Here is a 17,418-nt window from a genome sequence, read left to right as displayed (position 1 = left end):
GTTACTATAGAAACGATAACGTATCAGAAGGAGAGAGTTCAGATAAACCTGCGCTACTGTCAGAGAAAACTAATCACCACCTTCTGACCAATCAGGACGTAGAACTCAGCACCAGCGAGGTGTAAATGCTGGATAAAGACTTCTTCCTCTTCATGAGGATAAACAGTTTGGGAGCAGATGGTGCTGTAGAGATAAAAGAGGTATGATTCTTAGTAAAAGCGTTTGATTACTGAAACACATCTCGCTGCGCCGAACGTCCTGCTCCGATAAAAGCCGCTTCTTTTCATCCGACGTCTAGGGAAGGAAATTGCAGCCTGGGCTACTTTTAAGTGAGCTAAATTGCTCCTCGTAGCAGCAGCCCGGTCGACGACACACAATCGAAGGCTGAGTTCAGTAACAGCGGGCTGTCAGAAACAAACTACCGGCCCGTTCGCTCCGTTTCTCATCAGGAGACAGGAAGCAACCTCTCGCGTGTCACGGATCTTCTGTGTCTACGTGTTACCATGGTAACAGAGCAGCGGGGTGGATTCAAATCAATAAAGCTCCACTCGAGGAGGTTAAAAGGTCACAGGGAAATAATGTGCTGTTTTTGGAGGAACAAACCTCAGACCTTGAAGAAAATATTTTGATGACAATAATAACTAGATTTATATAGAATGCTATTCTGTAGTGCGTCTCTCAGACGATAATAACAAAATAATAACCGTAGACAAACATACAAACATTTACACCAGCTGAAATACATCACAGGCTCAAAAGTAACTGGACAAACTATATACATCTAGTATGTACTGCCTTAAAGCTTAGTTTTACTCTTATTAGTCTAAAATAATATCATGTCACTATTAAATCAGGCTGTAAATACTTTCATACCAAAGATATCATAATAATGTTTACATTTAATACAACCATCTTAAACATTAAACATTAATTAAACATTTTTTTTTTTAGTTTGTAATCCTAAATTTTGGGAGGATTTAAGTACTTGGTAAACGCATTATTTCTCATTTTTCAAATGAATTGATTGTTCACTTATTGTATATTTTAACGTAAAGAACATTTATGAATCAGTAATCATAAGATACAGCATGTGAGATGAAATACAACCTGAAAAGTTGCTTTAAGTTGGTTCCTAAATTAACGAGTCATAATATAGTCTAATATATATCTAATAGTATTAGTCGTTTTACGCTCGTATACTATATCATTATATACCACTGTGTATTATGCTTTTGTATAATACTTTTATAGCGATAATTACCATTTTCATGAATATGCTTATAATATATATATATATATAAATATATATATATATATATATATATAGAGAGAGAGAGAGAGAGAGAGAGAGAGAGAGTTATTTAGAAAACATTATTTAGTCATTTTATATAGTATTTACTACTTTGTGTTTAATCAACATTTAGAATAATCACACATTTCCAAATGACGTATCATGATGCTATTGGCCAAACTTCATTACGCTTCTATCATCTGTTCATTTATTATGAATTATTATTATAAATATAAATAACCTCCATAATTATTTGCTAAAAAAAATGATAACATCTTCAAGTCTGCTTTATAAAAGGATGTATTTTTTAAATCCTAAAATACCACGGTGATACCGGAACCTCCCTGTTTCCCCGAGTTAAAATCGACATTTTATGATGTTATAATATTTCTATCACTTCACTGATTACAATATCAGAACTTTGCAACTTATCCTACAAACATGTCTAAAGAAGAATAAATGAATAGTCTAACGCTAACGCGGTCACAGAAAGTACTTCATGGTTAAAGCAATAATATTTTTAGAAAATACACAATAAAATAGGACTTCAGTGCCGCTAACATTTCTGAAATAATAAGCAGTCGTCAGAATATCAAGTCTTTTTAAAAATAATTTCATTTTTATTTTATTAACAGGTTAAATTTATGCTAAAACACTAACCCTGATGTTGCCAAGCGTACGATTAATACTTATGACTCTGAACTAATAACCAGGTCGTCCTTTCATACTAAATAACTCCGATTTCATAAAACTACAAAATAACTCCAAATATTTTAAATAAAAAATAAATAACGAGTAATTGATCATATTAATGATTGCAGTGAACGTGTTTTATAAGGCGATAAAGTGGAGATTTTATATGAACAGTGTTGGTTACTTCTGGTTCTGCACTGTTTTAAGGCCACGCTATTGATTTTAAATCTGGATATTTTGGGTGGATGTGCGAGCGCTATTGATCCGTTTTGTAAGAGGATCATTAGGTTCGTGTTCGCTCACGGCCCTGCCCACACGTCCTTCATTTAATCTCCTGTTTATCCATTTATTTCCACCAGGCCGAATCTGTCAGCGTGATGAATGGAGGCTGGGAAGAGACGAGTGTTTATGTCCTTAGCTCGCTCTGAACTTCAAGGTCCTTCACAAAGTGATGCGGTGCGCCGCAGTCACGCCGTTAAACGCCTTTATTGGAAATCACAAAGGCTCCGGGACGTGGATTGATGGGTTTTTTATGAGCGATACAGTCGGCTGGGCCGCTGCGGTGTTCCTGCGTGTTTTGTTTTAGGCGTCGCATTTTTTTTTTAAAAATCACATTATTGTGGCTTCTTTTCATTTTGTTTTTTCTAGACGCCGCTTTGTGCTGTCACTGCGAGGCCGGTTTTTTTTTTTGGCAGACGCATGCGTGTGAAGTGTAAGCTGATTAATTTAAAACCCCGAATAGCCATGAAAAAGAAAAACTCCCATGAATTCATTAGAGCGAGAAGTGAAAAGTGACAGGCCGTGATTACAGATAAACAGCATCGCCGCTTTTTCACTGCGGGCGGAACCTGGTGCGTCTTCGGTTCCTTTCCGTCGGGCGGAGCTCGGATTAAACGCCGTTTAACCACAAACCGAAAACCCCGAGCGATGCTGACGTGTCGACGCACGTGTAAGGCCTGTTTTAGCATTTAACCTGAAACCAGACCGTTCCTGTCGTCACTTACGTTATAGCAGCTACAAACAGTCGTTCCATCACCAGGCATAATCTGGACAGGATCTTTATGGACATCTTCCATGTTCACGCATGGCATCATGGGTAATACATAATATACTGTATATATCAGTGTCCACTGAGAAAAGCATCATACGAACCCAGCCCTTGTGATGTCATTATTTAATAATAAAAACACGAGTAACGCGTGAGCTGAGCGTTCAGGACACCATGACCCGCGTTCCAACATTTATATGCACGGCGTATAAATCCTTCCCCGGCTCACTGATCCTGGAGTGCTCGGTTCCTGTCGGCCGTGTAGCCTCGTGTCCTCCTCCAGACGGCTAGATGAGCTTTTATCACTGTGATTTATAGCTAATTGAAGCCCCAGCGGCTCTGTGCTAAAGTCCGCATGTCAGTAAGCACCGAAACGTTTATTATTATTATTATTATTATTATTATTATTTTTATTTTGTCTTTTATTTTATAGACATCGTTTAAAAAAAAGCGGTCGGAGATTGTCCGTGGCCGAGAGTAAAAACATTTCAGGACGTCTGTGCTGTAAATATGTCGATCTTTAATGTCTGGACGAGTCTGTTAGTTCTAGTCTGGGAAGAGTCCATGTGAGAAGGTGTAAATAAACTGGTGTGTGTTAGAGGTGATGAGAATATAAAGATGACGTTCCTGTTACGGATTTACGCCGAGTGAAGAGGAGGAACCGTGTGAGGTGAAGGAATGTCTGATACGTGCAGACTCCTAATCATTTAATTACAACAAGTTTACACGTCTGTGTAATTAAACCTCAACTTTATATTTATGAAATGAAACATTTTAAAAGCCACTGATCGAGTTTCAGGGAGTTTTTTTGGGGTAAATTAGCGTTTGCTGTAAGAAAATATTGTATTTCTTTTTGTGAACTTTAACGTGACAATAGTATTAATTAATGAATGAATAGTGTCATATTTGCATGTTTATTATTGTCCTTGAATAGTGTTTGTGTATTTACAGCCAAAATATCCATCTGTCAGACGGTGGCGCTGTGACTCAACACTGCTCCTCACTGGAGCCGAAGAAAATGGCGCTTAAATTTGACTTGGAATCACTGAGACACGCCCCTGTTTTAGACTAACTCCGCCCCCGCATGTGTAGCTTCTAAATAGCGCTCGAGTCTGTAGTTACATCCGAGGTCTGAATTCAGGATCAAATCCTCACCACGCTCGCATTTAACTCGACTCTAACACTATTTAGCGCGAAAACATCTCTGTACCTCTGGTTTCCGAGTCAAACTGTAAAATGTTTGGCGATTTGAAGCACAGCTACGGCGTCTGGCTCGAACCGGCGAGGATAAACGCACTGACAGCTGTTTCTCTTTGGCCGTCATCGCGAGTGTTGTCATGATCCGTGTCTCAAACCTTACGTTCAGAAAAGGATTTACCGACCTAGAGAAACCAGAACACAGACGAGCTAGAGGACGCGGTTCTCACACTCTTTTTAGTGTACTAGGATGTGATTCGGGATGATACCCAAAGTGATTACTAACTCCAAATACGAATTCCTGCTGCAAAGCGGCTCAGTAATCTCTGCGTGTAATAATAAACCAGCGAATGATCTTCTCCGGTCTGAAACGACAACAGGATACAAGCTGCTGATTGTAAAGAAGCCGTGTAAAACGTTATTGGTCAGTTCCTTCAGGATTCCACCAGTTTGCGATTGGAGAAATGAAAATATAATCAAGCAAACTTCGAATTATTCTGCGAAACGTGTCATTTCTCTAAATTACCGCAGATTTTCCGCAGATCCGGGCCGAGACGCGTCACGTGACATCGTCACGACGTGCGTCAGCCGAAGCCGTCTTCGATGCACGTGCGTCGAACACGAGTACAGCTAAAAGCTCTCGTTTACCGACAAACATCACTGCGAAAGAGCGCGCGGAATTATTCCGTGCGATCGCGAGTTCCCGATTCACGTAGTTCACTGCAAAAACACACACGTTTCATCACAAATTTCCAAACAAGTCGCAGCAAAATCACGCGTCTTTAACCAGAAGCTCTCCGAAATCCTGTACGGAATGCTCAGTGTTCTGATGAATATTCATGAGCATTGTGAGCATGCGTTATGAATATTAATGATTACTGGCCGGTCTCTGGAGGAAATCTGCTGTAAGTTAAACAGACAGAAAAAACGATTATAATATTTACACACACATTCGACTGTACAGCCGCTGTCTGGATGTCCGAAGTTTAAATCACTGCAAACTAATTGAATTAAAAATGGTTTATTTATTGGTTAATGATTATTGGTTCCACACTGCCAAGTCAGATGAGTTCAGAGTTCTGTTTCATTCTGCTAATAAAAGCCATAAAAAGCTCTTTCAGTTAAAATTGTAGCATGGATTAATTAATATAATGTAATACCTCCAGCATCGGACTGTAGAACCTTTAACCCTGCGCTGAGTCAAGTCTTATTTTTAAATACGGTGATCATTAAAACGGGCCACGAGAGCCAGGAGCAGATGAAAGGTTGTGGATAAAGCATGCAGGAACAGGGACGTCATGACATTAATGTTGGCTTTCAGGTGAAAACGACGTTAATAACGGGTTCGGGAAAGACGTTAGAAAGACACGTGACTTGCCACCGCGTTAACGTCCTGTCGCTGATCCTGACATGACATCACAGAGCATATTTAACGCTAATTACCAGAAACAGGTGGATTCAATCATTCAGGACCGCCCGGTCTTGTTCACTGTGTGCGTCGTCTGTACTGTAATTTACAGTAGTTGTAATTAATGTATTTTCATTTAACCCCCCCCCCCCCCCCCCCCCCCCCCCCGCCCCCGCGCAGAATATCGTGCACCGCTCGGTCAGGCAGCGAACATGTCCCGCCTTTATCCACCGTGTTCGACGTAAAGTGGAAAACTGCACATTTTATTCTTCGCCAAACAAAACGCTTGCTTTGTGAAACAGGAAATAAGCAAAAGACGTTTGTGAAGCGTGTTTTCTCTCCACAGTTTCATTTCCACTGAGCTTCAGACCACAACGTCTTCTGTAGCCATCAACAGAGTGCAGGAAAGTGGCAGGAGCAGTCAGGATAAATATTTCCCCATGGAATAAATGCTCTGTGTTTAATACACACACACACACACACACACACACACACACACACACACACACACGCACACACACGAAATACAGCCGTGAACAGTAGTGTGCCAATAATCTTGAACAAAATACTCCACGTGCAATATGTACATTTTTACCTCCTTCTTAATAAACACCACGTCAGTGAGAAAAGTTCTGGACTCTGATTGGTCAGAAGCTGGTGATGAGTTCTCTATAACAGCGGCTCTGACTGTAGCGCAGGTTTATATTAATGCTCTTGTTCTGATACGTATGTATATACGTACGTATAGCAACGGCTCATTCACAGGGACTCGTACGCTCCACTGATAATAAACCGATTAGAAAATGTGTTGATGTAGCGTGTAGGGAAGGAGTCTCCAGTGTCAGCGCTGTGTAACAAGCAGAGGTGAAGCTGTAGCTTTAAGTTTTCCCACATCTTCATCACTTCTTTACTGTTTCTCACCAACGCCACAAACTGCGATTTAATTTTCTTATTAACGTGAAGAGAGAGAATAAAACACCGTGTAACCCTAACAGACAACAATGAGACGGAGAACACTCACATAACACACTGCTTTGAAAGATGACGTGCAGCTTCTGTTGACATTGTTGTTATTTACTAACAGTCAAACTGTAGAGACACGCAGGGACCTGAACAAACAGGATACGATTAATGTTTTCTCTGAATTAATTATTTGCCATCAAATATTAACAAGTTTTTAGCTTGAAAGCCTCTTAATTTAAATCCTTTATATCTTTCACTTTGCAAATTTATGTGATCTCTAACCAAAGACCTTTTTCTTCTGATGCAACTGTGTATGTAATATGATGCAGCATGACTGCCCTCGTGTGGACATCTGTGGAAACTACAACAAAGTCATGTGTGTACAGTAAATAAGATCATTTATGTGTATAGATCATTTTAAATTGACATAAAGCGTCAACAGCTGTGTTTTTTCAGCATCATGCCCATTCCGTGTTTACAGTCCACATAAAAAATGATATTTTTTTTCTTCAGCATGTTGTAGCATGAACACAGCGAGAGGTTTTCAGTTGAAAGGTGTGCAGTGAGGTTTGATGCAGAATGAAGCAGGTGTGAACAAACAGAGGCTCCTTAATGAACATCTCAACACCATCTGGACTTTCTCTCCGCTCATTTGCATAACGTCTACCTCGTTTTAATTGTTGTGGGATTTTAAAGTTGGCGTTCTGAAAATGAACCCCTTGTGTCATGTTTGAGTTTTCATTACGCCTGTACTGTAGGGTTCTGTATCTCAGTGACCTTAGTGCGCTATTGAATTATGAAGAAACAACAGCAGATTCTCACACAAGTCCTAAAAGTAGATCAAGAGAGCCCAATTAAACAAAATGAGACAAAAATATTATACTCGGTCATTTATTTATTTATTGAGGAAAACGATCCAACATTACATATCTGTGAGTGGCAAAAGTATGTGAATTGAACTAATAATTAAGCAAGATATTTACTTAAATAATAATAATAAAAATAAAAATAAAAATAATAATGAATTCGCTTGGTATGTGCAGTAACCTAGGAACCACTTGCGGTAACCTTCTTTCTACACGGACCGCCGATGCTGTTACACAACATGCGGAAGTTGCTGTGTGAGGCTTTGAAATCGTAAGTTTTTATTTTTGCAATTATCACAGCGCGCTCTGTTTGCTGCAATGTTTACAGAAATATTAGTAATATTTGCGGTTTTATTAATGATAATGTCGGTAGCAGTGCTAGACTGTGGAAATAACGTTAACTATTACTCGCTAACTAGCCAGCGTTCTTGTTTACCCACCCGTTCTCTGGTCTAAACAGGCCTTGGTACGCTTGTACGTGAACTGGTTATGCCGGAGAACGGGTGGGATCGAGTTGATTTTGGGAGAATTTTGGTTAATAAAGATGACCTTTTCTTCATAAAGACATTTGATCCGGTTTAAAAACAAAGATGTGAAACGCTGTGACGTCATTAGTTTTATAGGTTGTGTTTTTTAAAGGTACAACAACAATAATAACAATAATAATAACAGTGTAAGTAACTATTACGTATTGTTTATTATTATTTATGAGGTCAGTTGGAGATAAAAATCAATCAGTTGGATAGCAAAAAAATTAAACAAATGAATGATTGAAAAAATAAATAAAAGTAAATAATTAACCAAATTAAATGAATGCAAGGCAGAATGATGAAGTAAGAGTTTTCGGTGCCGGCGTTCTGTCAGCTGCAGGGTTTATGGACTCGCGTTTGATTTTTTGTTATTTAACGTGTGGTTTGTCGATGTTATAGATCATTATAATATTCATGTTAGGTAAGTTTTATTGTAACCATTAACTCCTCCCTCCTCACAGGTAGAACTGATCCTCCTCTGTTGTTTTCCACCAATGAGCTGATGGTGTGGGCGGAGCCGAGATGCTGATGGACTTCCCCCGGCACGCCCTGCTACGTCCTCTGACCCGTAACGAGGTGGTGGGCATGTTGGTGAGACTCACCATCTTTGGAGCAGCTACGTACTACAGCATCAGATGGGTGGTGGAGGCTCTGGACCCGACTCAGAGACAGAAATCAAACGCTAAGAAGAGGGTAAAGTTCACACGTGTGGGGTTTACCTGGGTTTCATTCAGTTGGATGGGGTTTACTTGGGTTTTATGGAGTTGAGTGGGGATTTATGGAGTTTCATGGGGTTTACTGGAGTTTTATGGAGTTGGGTGGGGTTTAGTGGGGTTTTATGGAGTTGGGTGGGGTTTACTGGAGTTGAGTGGGGTTTGGTGGTGTTTTATGGAGTTGGGTGGGGTTTACTGGGGTTTTATGGAGTTGGGTGGGGTTTGATTGGGTTTTATGGAGTTGGGTGGGGTTTGATTGGGTTTTATGGAGTTGGGTGGGGTTTGATTGGGTTTTATGGAGTTGGGTGGGGTTTTATGGAGTTGGGTGGGGTTTGATTGGGTTTTATGGAGTTGGGTGGGGTTTGGTGGTGTTTTATGGAGTTGGGTGGGGTTTGATTGGGTTTTATGGAGTTAGGTGGGGTTTAGTGGGGTTTTATTGAGTTGAGTGGGGTTTAGTGGGGTTTTATTGAGTTGAGTGGGGTTTAGTGGGGTTTTATGGAGTTGGGTGGGGTTTGATTGGGTTTTACAGCAGTTTGGTGGAGAATAGTGAGGTTGTGAGGTTTAAAGGTCTTGGTTGGAGTTTAGAGAGGTGTTGGTGGGGTTTTGTGCGGTTTGATGGGGTTCGGTGGGGTTTAAGGGGATTTGTTCATGGGGTTTAAATGGATTTCATGGAGATTGGTGGAATTGGGGTTGGTGGTTTGATGGTGTTTCATGAGCTTTGATGTGTTCTGGCATGCTTTGAGGGAGATTGATGAACTTTGATGGGGTTTGGCTTGCTTTAATGTTTTTACATAAAGTTTGATTCAGTTTTGATGAGGACCGGTGGAGCTTTGATGTTGTCTGGTGATTTGTGATGGGGTTTGGTGAGGTTTGGTGAGGTTTCATGGGGTCTGGTTAGATTAGATGGGGTTGTATGGGGTTTCATGGGGTCTGGTGATTAAGATTCAGGGAGGGTTTAATGGAGAATGTTGGTATTGGTATCTTCCATTTTTCTCTTGCCCTCGCTTTCTCTCTCAGGCTGAGCAGATGATGAGGAGGATCGGGGTGGAGGGAGTGAGTCTGAATGAGTATGAGATGAACATCGCTGCTCACCTGGTCGATCCTCACAGTATGAAGGTAAAATCCAGGTGAACCTTCCTCACGCTCTTCATTTTACCTTCATCTTATTTCATCTTCTGATGAAAATGAACACCAGTAAACATAGCCGAATAAACTCCTGTACATCCACGTGTAGTTATTGCATGCTTATTTATTATGTGGGGTGTGTGTGTGTGTGTGTGTGTGTTTTAGTGAAAAGTGTTTTGTGTGTGTTTAATTTTTTATAAAGGTGACATGGAGCGATGTTGCAGGTCTTGATGACATCATCACTGAGCTGCAGGACTCTGTCCTCCTGCCTTTTCAGAAACGCCATCTATTCCGTGGATCTAAACTTTTACAGCCACCCAAAGGTAAAACACACACACACGCGCACACACACACACACACACACACACACACACGCACACACACACACGAACGATGGAGACATTGGTGTTTTTTGGAGAATGTTGGTGTTTGTTGATGAACATTGGTGTGTGTGATGGAGAACGTCGGTGTGTGTGATGGAGAACGTCGGCGTGTATGTGATGGAGAACGTCAGTGTGTGTGTGATGGAGAACGTCGGCGTGTGTGTGATGGAGAACGTCGGCGTGTGTGTGATGGAGAACGTCAGTGTGTGTGTGATGGAGAACGTCGGCGTGTATGTGATGGAGAACGTCAGTGTGTATGTGATGGAGAACGTCAGTGTGTGTGTGATGGAGAACGTCGGCGTGTATGTGATGGAGAACGTCGGTGTGTGTGTGATGGAGAACGTCGGCGTGTATGTGATGGAGAACGTCGGCGTGTGTGTGATGGAGAACGTCGGCGTGTGTGTGATGGAGAACGTCGGCGTGTGTGTGATGGAGAACGTCGGCGTGTGTGTGATGGAGAACGTCGGCGTGTGTGTGATGGAGAACGTCGGCGTGTGTGTGATGGAGAACGTCGGCGTGTGTGTGATGGAGAACGTCGGCGTGTGTGTGATGGAGAACGTCGGCGTGTGTGATGGAGAACGTCGGCGTGTGTGATGGAGAACGTCGGCGTGTGTGTGATGGAGAACGTCGGCGTGAAAGAGCTTCTAAACTGACCGCTGTTCTCATGAGCTGTAGACTAACACACACACACACACACACACACTGTTCCTCAGGTGTGTTGTTATACGGTCCGCCCGGCTGTGGGAAAACTTTAATCGCCAAGGCAGCAGCCAGAGCCTCGGGCTGTCAGTTCATCAACCTCCAGGTCTCCACTTTGACTGATAAGTGGTACGGAGAATCGGAGAAGCTCACCGCTGCGGTCTTCTCACTGGCTGCTAAACTGCAGCCCTGCATCATCTTCATCGATGAAATAGGTGAGTGACTCGTGGGTCTGATGTCAGTAATGCATCTCAGACACCAGACGTGACTTCCTGGTGGTTATTTGATGTTGGTGTTGATCTGCTGGTACGTTCCGGAAGCTGATAGACTGGTGATCAGAAGAACCCACGCTGCAGGTCTTCAGTGTGTGTTGATGTTTTTCAATTCGTCCTTCATGTTAGACTCGTTTCTGAGGAGTCGCTCCAGTTTGGATCACGAGGCCACGGCGATAATGAAAGCTCAGTTTATGAGCCTGTGGGACGGACTGGAGACCGGCCCCGACACTCAGGTTTAAACGCGCACACACACACACGCGCACACACACACACACACACACACACACGCGCGCTTTTGTAGCACTTGTTTGTTGTCCTTGTATTCTAATGGCACTGTAACTCAGTGCTTTATTAAAGGTAACAGTAAACGTGTGTGTGTGTGTGGGTGTCTGTGTCTGTGTGTTTTGCAGGTGATGGTGATGGGAGCCACTAACAGGCCGCAGGACGTGGACGCGGCAATCCGGCGCAGAATGCCAGCAACCTTCCACGTGGGACTTCCTGTGAGGGCGTATTTATTATTTATCTATAAACCAAAATACTCGCAAAACACTTCCATTTTATCATCAAGTGATGATTGATTGATTAATAAATTCACTACATAGACAGAGGGATTGAGAGACGGGGCAGGTAGACGGAGGGATTGAGAGACGGGGCAGGTAGACGGAGGGATTGAGAGACGGGGCAGGTAGACGGAGGGATTGAGAGACGGGGCTGGTAGACAGAGGGATTGAGAGACGGGAGAGGTAGACGGAGGGATTGAGAGACGGGGCAGGTAGACGAAGGGATTGAGAGACGGGAGAGGTAGACGGAGGGATCGAGAGACGGGGCAGGTAGACGGAGGGATCGAGAGACGGGAGAGGTAGACGGAGGGATCGAGAGACGGGGCAGGTAGACGGAGGGATCGAGAGACGGGGCAGGTAGACGGAGGGATCGAGAGACGGGGCAGGTAGACGGAGGGATCGAGAGACGGGAGAGGTAGACGGAGGGATCGAGAGACGGGGCAGGTAGACGGAGGGATCGAGAGACGGGAGAGGTAGACGGAGGGATCGAGAGACGGGGCAGGTAGACGGAGGGATCGAGAGACGGGAGAGGGAGACGGAGGGATCGAGAGACGGGGCAGGTAGACGGAGGGATCGAGAGACGGGAGAGGTAGACGGAGGGATCGAGAGACGGGGCAGGTAGACGGAGGGATCGAGAGACGGGAGAGGTAGACGGAGGGATCGAGAGACGGGAGAGGTAGACGGAGGGATCGAGAGACGGGAGAGGTAGACGGAGGGATCGAGAGACGGGGCAGGTAGACGGAGGGATCGAGAGACGGGAGAGGTAGACGGAGGGATCGAGAGACGGGGCAGGTAGACGGAGGGATCGAGAGACGGGAGAGGTAGACGGAGGGATCGAGAGACGGGAGAGGTAGACGGAGGGATCGAGAGACGGGGCAGGTAGACGGAGGGATCGAGCGACGGGAGAGGTAGACGGAGGGATCGAGAGACGGGAGAGGTAGACGGAGGGATCGAGAGACGGGAGAGGTAGACGGAGGGATCGAGAGACGGGAGAGGTAGACGGAGGGATCGAGAGACGGGAGAGGTAGACGGAGGGATCGAGAGACGGGGCAGGTAGACGGAGGGATCGAGAGACGGGGCAGGTAGACGGAGGGATCGAGAGACGGGGCAGGTAGACGGAGGGATCGAGAGACGGGGCAGGTAGACGGAGGGATCGAGAGACGGGGCAGGTAGACGGAGGGATCGAGAGACGGGGCAGGTAGACGGAGGGATCGAGAGACGGGGCAGGTAGACGGAGGGATCGAGAGACGGGAGAGGTAGACGGAGGGATCGAGAGACGGGAGAGGTAGACGGAGGGATCGAGAGACGGGAGAGGTAGACGGAGGGATCGAGAGACGGGGCAGGTAGACGGAGGGATCGAGAGACGGGGCAGGTAGACGGAGGGATCGAGAGACGGGAGAGGTAGACGGAGGGATCGAGAGACGGGGCAGGTAGACGAAGGGATCGAGAGACGGGGCAGGTAGACGGAGGGATCGAGAGACGGGGCAGGTAGACGGATGGAGTGATGGAGGGAATGATGGATAGACGGGGCGATGGATTAATATATAAATGAGTGGGTAGTAAGTGATGGATGGAGTGATAGATAGATAAACAGACAGCTGGAGCAGCTCCCTACTGACTGCTGATGGATTAATTATTGCTTTTATTCATTTCCTGTATCGATGTTAATAAATAAAACCCTTTCCTGGTTGCAGAATGCGGCTCAGAGGAAGGACATCCTTCACCTCATCCTGTCGGGAGAAAACGTAACTATTCCTGATGGACACGATGTTAATGTGACTATGGATAAGAATTTTCTTTCCATCTCACTGGGGATCGGGATCGCACTTCAGCTCCGACTTTACACTGTAGATCTCTCCTAAATACAAACTCACTGACAGGATGAGAGGATGAGAGGATGAGAGGAGGACAGATTCACAAACAGCTTTATTCCACGTCTGTATAATGTTAGCTAGCATGCTAATAACACAGCTGAATGCTAATAGCCATTAGCATTGAACGTGGACGTAGCCGCCGCTGTTCAATACAAACTGCTGTGATGAACCGGTACAGCAGTGACGTGGTGTGTATCATGGACACTTTTAAAGAATATTTCTGTTCACAGAATATTTATTTATATTTATATATTATTTTTTTTATTTAGAGTTATTTTTATAATAACTCTGAAGCTTATCTGCGTCTGACTTTACAAATACATGATTATATAGAAACGTAGTGATGTCTGAACAGAGTAATGTAATATTTTAATAATGTGTGTGTGTGTGTGTGTGTGTGTGTGTGTGTGTGTGTTCAGCTGAGTGAGGCGGTGAATCTGATGGAGATAGCGGAGCAGACGGAGGGGTTTTCGGGCAGTGATCTGAGGGAGGTGTGTCGCGACGCCGCTCTGTACCGAGTCAGAGATTTCGTACGCAAACAGCAGATGAAACAAATCACACAGCAGCTACGACTCGAACAGGATGAGGAGGAGTACGGCTTACACTTTCCTCTTCCTCGTGTGTGTGTGTGTGTGTGTGTGTTTTGCATTCAAATCACACTAATCACCTGAAATATTTATTATTATATAATAAAGTTTGGTTTAAAGTGAGTGTGTGTGTGTATTAGTGAAGAGTTTAAAGCGAGTGTGTGTGTGTATTAGTGAAGAGTTTAAAGTGAGTGTGTGTGTGTATTAGTGAAGAGTTTAAAGCGAGTGTGTGTGTGTGTATTAGTGAAGAGTTTAAAGCGAGTGTGTGTGTGTATTAGTGAAGAGTTTAAAGCGAGTGTGTGTGTGTATTAGTGAAGAGTTTAAAGCGAGTGTGTGTGTGTATTAGTGAAGAGTTTAAAGCGAGTGTGTGTGTGTATTAGTGAAGAGTTTAAAGCGAGTGTGTGTGTGTATTAGTGAAGAGTTTAAAGTGAGTGTGTGTGTGTATTAGTGAAGAGTTTAAAGCGAGTGTGTGTGTGTATTAGTGAAGAGTTCAGGATGAATTCATTCTCAAAAACATTAGGAAGATAAAAATATTAAGACGAAGAAGAGAAAGGAGGAATAACAAAATATAAGAAACAATTCCCTGGAATGGAAATACCTCACAACGATCCTGTGTGTGTGTGTGTGTGTGTGTGTGTGTGTGTGTGTGTGTGTGTGTGTGTGTGTGTGTGTGTGTAGGACAGTGGACAGTGTGTGTCTGAGGCCGATCACTCAGCTCGACCTGCTGTTTGGACTGGATAAGATGAACGAGTCGAAACAGGCCACGGCTCCGGCTCACATCAGCGCCGTGTTTGTGGACTAAAACACACCAGGACTCCGTTCTGTGAGTTTCCCAGGAGTATCTCATATAATGATCAGAGTATATACCATAATGATCAGGAGTATATAACATAATGATCAGAGTATATACCATAATGATCAGGAGTATATAACATAATGATCAGAGTATATACCATAATGATCAGAGTATATAACAATGATCAGGGGTATATACCATAATGATCAGGAGTATATAACAATGATCAGGAGTATATAACAATGATCAGAGTATATAACATAATGATCAGGAGTATATAACATAATGATCAGGCGTATATAACAATGATATATATTGTGTCATGAAAGTAGTATTTTATTTTTATTAATTTTAATCATAATATTGCTTACTGTTACATGAATTACTATTTAATGTTGTTGTTGTTATAAATGCTATTTCTTTTTTCATTGTGTTTAAATGTATTGTTTAGGTGTAAGCTGAGTGCAGGAGGCCTGAAGGTTGAGCGTCCACTGCACTGATGGAGAGCCAGTTATTTTAATATTATTAAACTGTCTGCTAAATGAACGTCAGTAATATTAATAAAAAGAATAACTTCTACGATGTTTGTATTACATTATTCTCAGATCCAAGGCCATTTTATACAGTCTGTGTTAGAAAATAATCCATAGTACAAGAATAAATAGCTGTAGATTAGTGTATATAACTGTACATAGGAATTGTTGCTGTAGAAGTTAGAATTCTGTAAGAAAAGACTTGTTGTATTAGAAACGTTAAATACAGTGCTGTGAAAATGTGTTTTAAATGTTTGGATGTTCATTCAATAAACTAATATAATAAATCACACAATTCATTCTTTGTAATCATTTATTCAATAAATGTAATCAGTTATATGGTCTAACACTAACGCTACATTTCCACTAGACATTCTATAAAATGGTAAACGGTAAGACAACGAAGTGCACGCGTGTGTGTGTGTCTTGACGCCAATAACCCACGCTGTCCAGGTAGGGGAAATCCAAGAAAGTCACATTTTTCACCTAAAAACGAACACACAGTAACCCCTGAGTTTTTTTGGGTGAAAATTCTGACTCTCTCTGATCTTCTGTATATTCATACTGTTGGTTATTGGGATCAAACCGAACACAGGTTTGGTCTGAATATCACACTCAGAAGCTGAGATATGAGGTTTAATGTTCTACAGAGTGTAACCAAACCCTAACATTAGTATAATAGTAACCCTAGTCCAACCCTAACATTAGCATAATAGTAACCCTAGCCCAACCTTAACTCTAGTATAATAGTAACCCTAGTCCAACCCTAACATTAGTATAATAGTAACCCTAGCCCAACCTTAACTCTAGTATAATAGTAACCCTAGCCCAACCCTAACATTAGTATAATAGTAACCCTAGCCCAACCCTAACATTAGCATAATAGTAACCCTAGCCCAACCCTAACATTAGTATAATAGTAACCCTAGTCCAACCCTAACATTAGCATAATAGTAACCCTAGCCCAACCCTAACATTAGTATAATAGTAACCCTAGCCCAACCCTAACATTAGCATAATAGTAACCCTAGCCCAACCCTAACATTAGTATAATAGTAACCCTAGTCCAACCCTAACATTAGTATAATAGTAACCCTAGCCCAACCCTAACATTAGTATAATAGTAACCCTAGCCCAACCCTAACATTAGTATAATAGTAACCCTAGTCCAACCCTAACATTAGTATAATAGTAACCCTAGCCCAACCTTAACTCTAGTATAATAGTAACCCTAGTCCAACCCTAACATTAGTATAATAGTAACCCTAGCCCAACCCTAACTCTAGTATAATAGTAACCCTAGTCCAACCCTAACATTAGTATAATAGTAACCCTAGCCCAACCTTAACTCTAGTATAATAGTAACCCTAGTCCAACCCTAACATTAGCATAATAGTAACCCTAGCCCAACCCTAACATTAGTATAATAGTAACCCTAGCCCAACCTTAACTCTAGTATAATAGTAACCCTAGCCCAACCCTAACATTAGCATAATAGTAACCCTAGCCCAACCCTAACTCTAGTATAATAGTAACCCTAGCCCAACCCTAACATTAGTATAATAGTAACCCTAGCCCAACCCTAACTCTAGTATAATAGTAACCCTAGCCCAACCCTAACATTAGTATAATAGTAACCCTAGCCCAACCCTAACTCTAGTATAATAGTAACCCTAGTCCAACCCTAACATTAGTATAATAGTAACCCTAGCCCAACCTTAACTCTAGTATAATAGTAACCCTAGTCCAACCCTAACATTAGTATAATAGTAACCCTAGCCCAACCCTAACTCTAGTATAATAGTAACCCTAGCCCAACCTTAACTCTAGGATAATAGTAACCCTAGCCGAACCCTAACTCTAGTATAATAGTAACC

General features: G+C 42.6%; 1 protein-coding gene across 1 annotated transcript; it reads left to right on the top strand.

Moving 5' to 3' along the window:
* The first annotated feature begins 7,643 nt into the window (after positions 1-7,643).
* On the top strand, positions 7,644-15,830 carry atad1a (ATPase family AAA domain containing 1a). Its single transcript, XM_017452363.3, has 11 exons — positions 7,644-7,737; positions 8,458-8,689; positions 9,727-9,825; positions 10,037-10,157; positions 10,931-11,131; positions 11,318-11,424; positions 11,602-11,691; positions 13,446-13,496; positions 14,045-14,217; positions 14,891-15,035; positions 15,460-15,830. Exons 2-10 carry the CDS (start codon positions 8,519-8,521, stop codon positions 15,012-15,014), a joined length of 1,137 nt encoding a protein of 378 aa, XP_017307852.1. The 5' UTR covers positions 7,644-7,737; positions 8,458-8,518; the 3' UTR covers positions 15,015-15,035; positions 15,460-15,830.
* Positions 15,831-17,418: the final 1,588 nt, after the last annotated feature.

This window comes from Ictalurus punctatus, chromosome 22, assembly GCF_001660625.3.
Source record: "Ictalurus punctatus breed USDA103 chromosome 22, Coco_2.0, whole genome shotgun sequence".
Lineage (NCBI taxonomy): Eukaryota > Metazoa > Chordata > Actinopteri > Siluriformes > Ictaluridae > Ictalurus > Ictalurus punctatus.
This window is presented reverse-complemented; position numbering and strand designations above follow the sequence as displayed.